This window comes from Mchenga conophoros, linkage group LG9 (genome assembly GCF_057382185.1).
Source record: "Mchenga conophoros isolate Kocher_MC1m ecotype Shallow Benthic linkage group LG9, M_conophoros_male_GT1.1, whole genome shotgun sequence".
Taxonomy (NCBI): Eukaryota; Metazoa; Chordata; class Actinopteri; order Cichliformes; family Cichlidae; genus Mchenga; species Mchenga conophoros.
In genome coordinates, this window is record NC_140534.1 from 176,904 (window position 1) to 189,630 (window position 12,727).

At 39.8% G+C, this 12,727-nt stretch overlaps 1 protein-coding gene across 1 annotated transcript; it reads left to right on the forward strand.

Annotated features, from left to right (window-relative positions):
* The first annotated feature begins 321 nt into the window (after positions 1–321).
* Positions 322–12,565, forward strand: LOC146566483 (TIMELESS-interacting protein-like). The gene is made up of 9 exons (XM_085286081.1): positions 322–385; positions 1,756–1,859; positions 4,753–4,900; positions 5,359–5,449; positions 6,637–6,712; positions 7,021–7,143; positions 7,230–7,293; positions 8,079–8,291; positions 12,110–12,565. Exons 1-9 carry the CDS (start codon positions 337–339, stop codon positions 12,352–12,354), a joined length of 1,113 nt encoding a protein of 370 aa, XP_085142207.1. The 5' UTR covers positions 322–336; the 3' UTR covers positions 12,355–12,565.
* The last annotated feature ends 162 nt before the right edge of the window (positions 12,566–12,727 follow it).

Consider the following 12,727-nt stretch of genomic DNA (forward strand, 5'->3'; position numbering starts at 1 on the left):
CTCTATCACATGTTTGGATTAAAAATTAGGCCTATATAGCTGCTGGTTCCAGTTTAAGCAATATGTTAAAAATACTAAATTCTTCATTGATTTGAGCTGTGGGGTTTGCTATACACTGGCAGAAAATTGTAGAGTAAATGGTGAAAACGAACAAACCAAATAACAAGATCCTTGAATTCCATCTTTTTTATTAACAGAAACTCCAACAAATTTGTGCCCAATTGATGATGTTTGGGACATGAAAAGTCCAGTCCAGCAGGTGGCGGTAATGCGCCTTAAAGCTTTAACCGCCAAAAAATACAAGAGCAGAAGAAGAAGAAGCCGAGTTCCCGCTTTATGGCGTTTTTCTCTCCGATTATTGTCAAGACTGATTTAACACTTAAAGGTAAGTATCGAGCTAATATTAATCCGAGTCTAGTTAATCTTGAGTTTAGCTCCTGAATGAGGCTTTCTGTTGCTCTCCTCGGTGTCTCTTCTCAAGTTTTTGTGAACAAGTTAGAAAAAAAAATCTGACTAAATTGACTCAAGCTGCTTTAAACTAATTCACAGAAAGATATCACCAAAAGGTTGTGAAACACAGAGAAGAAAAGAATTTTATTAGAAGAAAGCTTTTAAATGAGCTCATTGTAATCAGAGTTTGTGTTGTTTTATTAGTCTGTTATTAAGGCTACTTAGCATCTCTGTGGCACCTGCACAGCTTATGAATGCAGCTTGCTAGCTAAGCTAGCTAGCGCCACCCTTCTTCCATATAAGGTCACTTCCGGCTCCAAAAGACCCAACATGTTGGCGGTAAAAGTGCTATAATGAAATACATTTATGAGAAATGTAAAAATAAATGTGTTCCAGGCTAAAACACAGCTGCCTTTATCAGCGCAAAGTTGTGATGAGGCTTACTCAGATGATGGCTCAGATTTCTACACCCACTCGGATATACAGATGAAATCAAGACAAGTACATCAATACAAAAATTCACAGGATTGTTCAAAAAATAATAAATTGCATGAATATAGGAAATCTTCCTCTCAGTGACTGAGTTGTCTCATTGTGTCCTCATTTTTTATAAATCAAGGCCTGAGTAACCCAACCTTAAGTGTTCATTAAGGTTTTCGTCACATAGATAGAAAATAAACTCAGAGATTAAGCGGCTGTTATAAACAGAGTGATTAGTTGTTCTGGTTTATGTGCTGAAAATGGTTTTATTTGTGTATGTTCAATGTGTTAGACTTGTACATAGTTAAATATATGATCAAATAATGTTGAATCCTGGATATGGATTTGTAAGCAATGAAATTTGAAATAAGGGGGTAGGAACAAGAAAACTTCATCCTACTCCTTTTCGAGCACACACATTCTGTAGACATAGATATTTACATGAAAACTTCATGATTTTTAAGTTTTGTTATTTTTATTTTTTTCTGTTGTTATTTCAATTATATTTGCATGTTTGAAATAAATTTTATCTATCTATCTATCTATCTATCTATCTATCTATCTATCTATCATTTCTCACGGCACACGTATATTGTCGGGTTTTTTCTTGGCCAGGGCATATTTTAAAGAGGAATTGCTCTCCTGGTACTGGTGTGCCATACTGCTGAATTTGGTATCGGTGCTCAAACCTTTTGTGTTTGTTTCAAACAAGTTGTCCACCCAAGGAAGCTAAAATGTGTTCTGTGTGTTCTCAGATGAACATATGAGACACTTTGACTCTTCAGTGCAGTGTGGAGCTTAACAAAGTTCTGTTTTGTGTCCCAGCTGATCAGGAGGAGGAGAAGAGTCTGACGGAGCAGCAGAGGAAATTTCAGCTACTTGGACTCAGCTCAGCCACTGCAGAGAAAACAATGAGCTCAACACAGAAGGTGACAGATACTAGTGTTAAGAAATACTCCATTAAAAGCTGAAGTACTGATATGTATATTTTATGCTAAACTAAATGAACCTTGTGCAATATTAATGTAATGTAGAAATAATGTATACAATGTATACAATGCCTACATCTTAGACGGTGACGTTGCCTCTAAACATCAAAATGAGCAGGAAGATGTTAAAGTGGGATTCAGCAGGATTCAACCCTAACATCAGCTGTAGTGGCTCAGTGTGGGGAAAAGGGTCACAGCTCACAATCATTTCTATTGAGAGCTCCAGTAGATTTTTTTAATGTACAGGCTGTGATCAGCTGACCTGCTGCTCTCTGTGAATTCATCCAGATGTCTGCAGATGTTTCATGAGTTGTCCTGGCTGATTTCCTTTCTCTACACTGACAGTACACTGTCTTTATATTATACACTAAACTGTTGGTATGTGGGTGGAGCTCAGTGAATGAATGTCAGCATCATGAGCTTAAGTTTAAGTTAATCTCTGCTACACTTGATGTAATCTAACTCTGACATGAGCACCACAGTCACTGTGCACCAGTCACACACTGTTCTTTACTTAAATCCATCACATTACAGTAAACTTGCCTGCTTATCCTGCACTAACCTGCAGAGGATTTTACTTGTATCCTCCTGTGGATACAAACCAGCAAGAACTCATCAGATCTCTGTCACTTACCATTAATGAAGTTTGGCTTTTATTAATAAACAGAGAGCACGGATCCGTGCACAGGAGGATACAAGCAGCTGCTTCTGTTTGCAGTCACCGTGCACCAGTGTTGTGTTTAATTGTGTCAGTGTTCATTTTTAAACACGTTTTTTAAATCAAATGTTTATGTATACATCAAGATTAATGTTCCAAACAAATGACACTGTACAGCAAATACATACATAGACATGTGCAGCAAAAGGAATCCGAGAAGATGTTTAACTTCTAAATGTTTAAATTGTTTGTTTTATATCCAAAGTCTGTCAGTTTGTCATTCCCTGTTATTGCTGCTGACTAATCACTCAAAGTGACACAACATGACCGTGGGTCTGATTTTTCTGGTAAACTTGTTTAGCAGCCCACTGGAGACGGATACCCTGTTCTTTGAACTTTAATACTGGACAGAAAATCGTCTCCTTCCAGAAACAAAGGGTAGCATTAGAACTTGTGTGAACAGCAAAACAATGTAGAAGATTTCCTTTTGTGTCTGTGTTGTGTCTAGGGCTGCCACGATTTGTCGACTAGTCACGATTATGTCGACTATCAAAATCGTCGACGACTGATTTAATAGTCGACGCGTCGTTTGAAGCTTTGTAAGATCCCAAAAGACGCAGGAATAAGTAGCAGGATTTAAGAGTGTAATAACGGACTGAAACAGAAGATGGCAGCACTGCATGTACAAGGATGCCAGCTGCCGTTAAACCCCGAAGAAGAAGAAGAAGAAGAAGAAGAAGAAGAAGCAGCTGTGTCCCAGAATTCATAGCGCGGCCCAGCTCAGTTTCCAACAATGGCGGCAGCTAGTTAGTTTTAATATTACTCTTATTATTCTTTCTGGGTCACAAAATAAACGTTTAACATATTTTCAGCCGAGAATGTAGCTGTGTAAACCTCAAATATCGGCTCAGTTTATCAGGACACCACATATTTTCAAAAGCGCTCCGACGTTTTCAGAGACGTCTGTTACCCACTAGCTCGATAGCTAGCCGGGGGCTAGGTCACTAGCACGGTGAGAACACCGGACTCCAGGCAAATTGTTTTCAAACCCACCGCCGTCTTTCGCTACTCAGGTTAAATATATATGAGTCACTTAGATAAATTAAAAATGTTGTTGTTTGTTTTTTTTTTTTAGTATTTTATTTGTTCCTGAGTAAATCGGTTTGTCTGAGATTAAAGTTATAGTTTTTACACAGCTGAATAAACGTCAAGCAGACAGCTGATTATCAGAAGTGTGAGATGCTGGAGAATATACTCCGTTGTCCTGTTATATTTTAGATAGCAAGGAGTTTATTAAACTTCACCGAAACAATCTGCAAATTTCATTAAAATTGAATAAACTATCATCTTGTCTTTATTTTTAGTTAGCACCTTAAAAGCTTAAAGCTATAAGCTAATGATAGTTATATAAGAGCATATGCTGCATGGTGCAATAAGCTGTAGTTTTACGTCCAGTGGATGATGATCTGATTAGTCGACTAATCGCATAAATAATCGGTGACTAGTCGACTATCAAAATAATCGTTTGTGGCAGCCCTAGTTGTGTCACATCATTTTGGCTCAAGAGTTTACTTTATTGCTATGTTTGTTTTTTGCTATTTTATTACTACATTTGTATTGTGCAGCACTTCGGTCTGCCAGGTGTGTTTTTAAAGTGCTATATAAATGATGATGACGATGATGCTTACGGAACAGCTGAAAGACTTTAAAACAAACCTGTTACTTTAATGATATTTCTGTGGTACTACAGAGTCCAAAAGAAGTATCGCAGTAATAATTCATCCAAATTGTAACTTTTAAATGTCATTATCAGCCCAAAGGTTCACAACCAGTTCATCCCTGATAGAATGTAAATATATACAAATCTATAAATTGTATTATGTATATAACTGTGAAACAAACATAATGGACCATTAATGTATCATAATAGTACATTTCTGAATTTGGGGTATAATTCCAGGTGGGATGAGTGTCTGTACAGCTCCTCCTGTTGATGTAAAAAAAGAAAAAAGTAAATGCCAGTTTTTTTTAGGTTTTCATGTTGATGTTGTAACACAGTAAAGAATTACTCTTACAGAAATAAATGTCATTTTTTCAACTTGCAGTTAAATTCATGTAACTTAATGCTGATGCTGTTGACGACTGGGGCTCACACGTCTTTTACTTTGTCTCCAGGACCGACTCACCATGGTTGACCCACAGGAAAATAGCCCGCAGGACATTCCTGACTATGACGGCATAGAGGATGAAGCTTTCCCCCCACTCCCACCACCACACTCCCCAGGCCGGGGAGGCCAGGAGGAAGGAGACCCTTTTGCAGATGGTAGATGCTGCTGTGCTCTTACAGGATTACTATGAGGTCTTTAAGATGTGATGATTCAGAACTTTGTATTTTAAATTCATGGTTTAATGAAGAATCATAGAAAAATAAGATTCAGGAAAAAAGGCTAATGTGGGAGAAATACAACCTCTCATAGTCCTTCCACAAAGCTTTTTGGAACAGCTTGATAATAATGAATTTGTTAGTTCAGCCTAGAATTAACAAATGCATGAACTGGTTTTTCAGCATCTCTCTGAGACTGGATGTTTCTAACAATAACAACACACATGTTTTTGTTTGCGTGAGCAAATGAAACCTATCAGATACTGTTCAAACCAGCACATTTCTTCTGTAACCTCCAGTCTATAATTTGTCTGGATTTAAAGATAAGCTTGAAGTTTGCCACGCTGCCAACAGAATGAGTTAGAAACACATCCTGTTGTCATGTGTTTTCAATGCAGGAGATGAAGGTGAGGTATCACAGCTGGCTGATGTCCCTACTGCTAAAAGGAGAGGCGTGAAGAGACCCCAACCCAAGCTGGACTCCCACAGGTAGCAAAGACATTTATATCACGACAGAGGGTTGAAATGCATTAAAATGCGCATTTAAATAGGAATTTGATGTCATCTTGTGTGAGCTGGGACACAAGGAGGCCAAAATCATTGATTGACGTGTGCAGACTGTCAGTGTTGCAGCCAGGTTGAACACGAGTCTGTGACTGCACTGGTTTTTATCACCGTTTCACTAATAATCGTGCACAGAGGCTCAGAGACACACTGACACACAGACTTGTTGCAAATGTTTGAAAACGTAAGTTTGTGGAAAGAACTTTGCACAAAAAAAGTGATGTGATATTATCTGAGTGGCGACACCTGTCGTTTCGCAGAGTACTGCAGCGTCTTCTTACGCTTTAGCGGCGGGTACAAATGACTGCATCTGTGTGATGATGGTGCAGCTTCACTCTGCCAGTCATTTAAAGAAGAAAGACTCTAATACCATTGTTGTTTTCATCATTTGGATGGGCAAAATTCCCAGACTGAAAATTGTCAGAGCGTTGGAGACATCCCTGGATGTGTGTGAGAAAGATGTTTCCAGTCTCTGTACACCTATAGTGTGAACCTGGTTAGTATTGCCAACCATAAGTCAGGCTCGTTCCCAGTAGTCTCCCAGTGGGTGTCCCAGTGGCACTCCTCTGTTACTGTTCTGTTCACAATGTTCCTGGACAGAACTAAGTTATACTAAATCAAAGGATGTTAAATAAGCTTTTAAGTAAGAACGTCGATTATACTTAGGATAAAACTTGCAAGCTGTATTAAAGAAAAACATAGATTTTCATTTGATAAAATATTCAAATTAATTGCAACTTTGCTATAAATATATATATATATATAGCAATTTTTTATTTTTTATTTTTAGATGGAGAAATTTGACTATTTCTCATTATACTGCCTTATGTACAAACAGGTAGGAAAAGAAAGGTTGTGGGCACCCTGAAAACCAAACACCCCCCCCCCCCAACAAGCTACTGCCTTCTGAACATGGTACATCTGAAGGCACTGACATTTCCATTCAGAGGGTCTGTCTGTGTTGGCCCTGTGACAGGCTGGCGACCTGGCTGCTGGGATGGGCTTCAGCCATCCACGATCCTGAATTGGATAAGCCAAATACGCCTGGATGTGCTGCTAACCCTGCTTGTAATCCATTAATGGTTTAACTTAGTCTTAATATTTTTTCCCAGGCTGATATCAGATCGAGGGCTTCCAGCTCTGGGCACTCTCTTTGACAATATCCAGTTCAAAGGCAAAGGACACGAGGTAGGATATGATAACATCTGTCCCACCAATTACCAGATGTGAATGAACATTGGTTTTTGAGCTAAATCTGTTTGGCCTGTCAGCTTTTAATTAGATGTCCTAAATTTGGTTTGAGACTAAAAGGTCAAAAGTTGCCCTTTCTGTCGTGGTCAAAAATGAGTGAGGGGAACCAGAGGTTGGTTTACCAAATTAAGATGTCTTTTGTTCCAATGACTGGAAGTCATTTTTTAGTGGGAAGAAGAAGCGTCCTATCACACACAGCCCTCTTTCATATCACTACTCGCTGTTTTTGATGTTTGCCCCATTAGGCTGCAGACCTGCGGCTGCTGATGCAGAAGATGGAGAACTGGGCCCACAGGTTGTACCCCAAATTGCAATTTGAAGATTTTATTGACAAAGTGGAAAGGCTCGGCAGCAAAAAGGAAGTGCAGGTGAGAGGAAGCAGTAGAATATTTCCTGCAAGCGTGTGGGATTCCTAATGTTCAGAATTTGTAATTTTTTACTCATTCTTCTATAGACATGTCTTAAACGAATACGACTGGACATGCCCCTGACACATGAAGATTTTACAAGTACAGATGGTAAGAAGAAAAATCATTACTGATGGGGATACGGTGGACTAGGGCTGACGTGCGATATGACCAAAGTCTCATCTCCCGATATAAGAATTCTATCGTCCGATAACGATATAAATCACAGAAATGTAACATTTTCTGTCAATTCTGTGAATCTCGACTTGCGTGAAGTGTTTCCAGCTGCGCGTCATGTAGCTGGAGTCGAGTGTTTTAACCGATGCATGAAACGACACATTTTTAGACAGAAGTTGTAACGGCGCCGTTTTCTTTGTGAGTATTTATTACACGGCGTGCTGCGGGGGAAAGCCTGTTCTAACGTTTGAGTCTAAGGTTTATTTTTTAGCACCTGGCGGCTCTGTTTTACTTCTCATCCGTAAACACTCTGCTCTTTCACGTGATTCCGTTTATTTTGAAAAGCCTCAACAGGATCTTGAGCTTTATTCTGAAAGGTTTATGTGGAACATAAACAAGCGGACACGCGATGGTTTTACCGTCGTTGTTGCTAACGACAACGCATAAAAACAGGCGCTTGTCCGTCCGTAGTGTGGTTATATATAAGAGAAAGAGAGAACTTTACTACAGTGACATCAGAACCATGAAGAAATATTGCCGTAAACAGTTTATTTTGCGACACCACGAAACAAACGATAGCGTAAAATGAAATAGACGTTTTTGTATATATCGTTGTATCGAACAGCCCTACGGTGGATTCACACCTGCAGGTGCACATAGGAAATACTTGCCATATTCCACAGGACTTAATTATCAGCACTGCTTGAAATTGTGTTCAGGTGCTGGTGACGAAGAGGTACAACGTGAACTGGAAACATTTGGGGATCCTGATCTGTTCAGCAGAGAGAGTTTTATTAATGCTCCCCAAGGGCAGATTGCCGAAGCCCTCGCTCCCCCACCTACTCCCTCTCTGACCGAAGAGCAGCAGAAACGTATTGAGCTGAACAGACAGCGGGCCCTGGAAAAGAGGCGCGCACGCCAGCAGCAAATTGGTAAGAATGGCAAAAATGTATCATACAGCTGGGACACAATATAACAGAAATAATTAATGATTCTGCTACAAAACATCCAGCGAAGGTTCATAAGGATCATCTAGCTTCATTGGTGTATTAACTTTATATGAAAATACAAAAAGCAAAACATTGAATGTACAGTATATTGCCAAAAGTGTTTGCTCATCTGCCCCCACACTCATATGAACTCGAGTGACATCCCATTCACGACGTCCGCCTGTGCAGCTATATCAGCTTCAACTCTTCTGGGAGTGTTTATGGGAGTTTATGACCATTTGTAAGGTCAGACACTGATGTTGAAGGCCTGGCTCCAAATCTCTGCTCTCATTCATCCCAGTGGTGTTCTGGTCAGGACTCCCATGCCAGAGTTCATGTCTTTGTGGACCTTGCTTTGTGCACTGGTGCCCAGTCATGCTGGAACAGGAAGAAGCCATCCCCAAACTGTTCCCTTAAAGTCGGGAGCCAAAATGTCTTTGCATGCTGAAGCATTAAGAGTTCCTTTCACTGGAACGAAGAGACTGAGCCCAACTTCTGAAAAACAACCCCGCACCGAAATCCCCCTGCCACCAAACCTGGAGCTCTGTTGTCCTGGCAACTGCTAAGTTGACTTGTCTATCGGCTTTCCAGATTGAGAACTGTGATCCGTCGCTCCATAGACTGCATCTCTCCTGTTCTAGAGTCCAGTGGCGGCGTGCTTTACACCGCTGTGTCCCATTGCTTTGCGTTGCACTCTGTGATGTAAGGCTTGGACTACAGCTGCTCGGCCATGGAAATGGATTCCACGAAGCTCTCTGTGCACTGTTCTTTAGCTAATCTGGAGACCACGTGAAGTTTGGAGCGATGGACTCCACAGAAAATTAGCAACCTCTGTGCGCCTCAGTATCCACTGACCCCCACTCTGGGATTTTACGTGATCCACCACTTGATGGCTGAGTTGCTGTCGTTCCCAAACACTTCCACTTAGTAGCAGCAGTCTGCATGCCTAGGTGCTTGATTCTATACAGCTGTGGAAGTTACTGGATCACCTGAATTCAATGATTTGGATGATGGGTGGTGAGTGAATACTCCTTACAATATAGTGAAGTGGATCTAGTGTATATATCCACCAGAAACCCTGAAGGTCGAGTGACGAGTTCCCGTATTGCACAGTTCGTCCAAACCACCAGAGATTCCTCACATTAGTGTGGAGTTTGGTAATAAGAGGCAAAGCATGTAGAAAACATTGATTTCTTTACTGCCTGTCTGATGTCAGCTTCAATTAGGCGTAGTATTTTTGTTTTTGCCTTACACTTGTGATCCAAACTGTTTTTACTTCCTCTTTAGTTAAAGCGGAGCCAGCTGTCTGCGATCTATTGTCTACAAATCTTTAACAGTGACATTAAATCGTTCTTCAGGGTCCTCATTTACCGCAGAAATGATGTAATGTGATTTAAATGAGACCCATAGAAAAGAAAATGACCTGTTGATCGGTCTCTATTATGAGCCTTCACCCATAAAAATGTGTTTACAGTTTATAACACTAGATGGTGATATGAGACCGTTTCCATTGTATTACCCGAGCATGATTTACTCATCGACTTTAAACTTTCACATTTTAGTCATTAGTCCTCCTTAAGAGGAGCCAATCCACCCCCCCCCCCCCCCTTTTTTTTCTGTCCAGTATAGAAACTAAACAGCTGACATCGTTCGGGTAGTGTAGCTTCCAGAGATCTGAAGTTAACGTGAACTCTGGAGGGCAGTCAAAAGCTTAATTTTTTATAATGCAACATACTATTATTTACATACATATTATTTTAATAAGCAGTTTCAGGGTTCGTGCTGTTTTAATGAGTGTTCGATGGAAAACGACACTGAAGGAATTTGTACTCTTGAGTCACATGACAGTAAATAATTTCGAGTATGTGTACATAACACAGGCTAATGTTTAAAACTATGATTATTATTTTGCTAGCTATCAAACTATCTGGAGAAATGATTGAAATGCACTGAGTGTGATAGAGTACGGCAGTGCTAGCACAGCAGTTAGTTATGGCATGGTGATTTATGCAGTGTGCTTTAAACTTGGCTAACATTACTTAGCAGTAGCAGTAATATTAGTGACTTCACTCAAGTGAAAGCTTTAATCGTTAGTCCGACACTTAACTAGCCAACTTAAGCCTTAAAGAAAAACTGGTAAAAAGAGGGACTGATGCATGTGGGCACAAAGAAGCCATTTCTTGTGCTGCTGAAGTTCCCTGGCTTTCATTCAAAATGTGTTTATCGTGAGCACCGACACATTAAACCATTTAAAAATTATAAATGGCTTTAAGCTCACATTGATGCCTGTGGGGCTCTATCAGCCACGGAGACGACAGACACATTTTAGTGTTTTAATGAATGAATGTTTCATACTTTAAGGCTGCCTGTTTATTTAAGGGAGATGAACAATACATTATTATTTGACATAATTCTATGACAGGTGATGGACTGAATAAATAGATTTTAGGTCGATGTTTGTGCCTTTTTAAAGTCTTATATGTTGAATTGAACTGAGTGTGTCATCTGTTCAAAGCCTCCCGTCAGTGCTGTTCTCCATGCCTGTCTTACTGTACATGGTGTTATTAGCACAAACACTTTAAAGCTGATCATTTAGGACTGTAACAATAATCCAGAGAGCAATGTAGTCAAACATCTCACAGTTAGTTTTATTGGGAATGAACTTTGACCTGTTAGGCCCCCAGGGCTTTTCTGAGCTTCCTGCTCGAAAATGAAGAGGCCAAAATAAATGGAGTATTTCTCTGCAATTACAAACTCTGTGTAAACAGTCTTGGTATCAAAATAAAGCTAACGCTTGTGAGCTGTCATCAGAGGGGTAAATATTACTGCAGATGTTACTATGTCAAAGTTACTGGGACTCAAACATAGAAAAAAATGATTATTTCCCTCACCTAATTTTTAAAAGTATTTTATAGCTTATATGCTATAAAATATACTTTGGGTCACATTTAACTCCAGAAAATCATAAATCAAAATATGGATGTTACCTGTCCACAGATTCATGGTGATGTAACTGCTCTTTTAACTGTTTGGTGTTTGTAGAAATGGTTTACAGCTGAGATTCAGAGGCTTCTGTGGACACTCATGTCTGCACTTATATTTCTGACCTCGTGTTATAACCGATTAAATGTGATCTCCTCTCTTTTCCCCCATTTTTGGTGGTGTGGGTGCTTAACTAGTTAAAGTACCAAACATCTGTCTCCTGTTGTTGTGTCACGTAGGAAAGAAGCATCAATATCTGATGAGCAGACTTGTTCATTTGTGCAGATTTCTTCTTTTGTGTGGTTGTTTTTTCCAAGTGGAGATGAGCATCTCTAACAAGTTGATTTGTTCACATTTGCACATCTGCATTTTTGAGAGAAATGAGTTTTTTGAGTTTGTGCACTATATGCATATAAGACAACCATTTCCTTTTTCAGTATTTTTGTGTGGTGCATTTTTCTCTGTTTTAACAAAAGAGGAACAAAGAACATTTAAGTCAACCTAAGACGATTTGTTTTAATTTTTACATGGTCTTACTGAGGTGATGCAAAGTGGAACATGCAAACTGTTTTTTTGGTAATGTGCTGGAAAAGCTTGATAATGGACCTTGAAAGTGCTTAAAGTGCTTAAATTTGACCCTGAACAATGAGTTTGAACCCTGCAGTTTACAGTTTCATTTTTCATTATCTCAGCTTTGCCTGTCTTTTATAAATCGTAGTAGACTGAGTGTGTCTGTGTTGACTGAAACCATCACTGTTTCTAATTCTCAACCCTTTCAGGCCCTTCAGCCTCTCAGACTGCTGACATGTTAGGAGACAAACCTCCAGCTGCATCCTCACCAAATGTCATCAAAGGTTCTACTGATGGAGATGAAACTGTAGAAGATCCTGACCTCGAGCCTTCCAACAACACCTCCACGCAACAAACCAGCCCGCTTCCCCCCAAAGACTCTGAGCCCGCTGAGGCTGAGACCGGCCTCAGCCCTGAGCAACAGCTCAGCAACGACTGTGTAGAGGGGGATTAAAGTTCACGTGCAGCAGTTTCTGCTGAAAAGCTTTGGCAGTGAGCAGATTTAAAGGTTTCCCAATGTTCGTGCCTGCTCATTCGAGTAATGTTGTGCATTTCTGGTGGTTTATATCTTGAGCACATGTTCCTACTGTGACGTCAGCTTTGGGTTAGCAAAGACATTTATAATCAATGGAAATAAATGTTTTTCTTATTTTTAAAAGTCCAAATCCTAAACGTATTTACCATGTGTTGGTATCTGTTACAGAAAAATATTTGAACTGATCCACAGTTCCTGCTCTGATGCATCTTCTTTCTCCAGTTTCACTATTGGCAGAATTTTGGTTGCAAACATGTTTCTATAAAAGGCCTCTGTGTGTGTGTAGTATGTG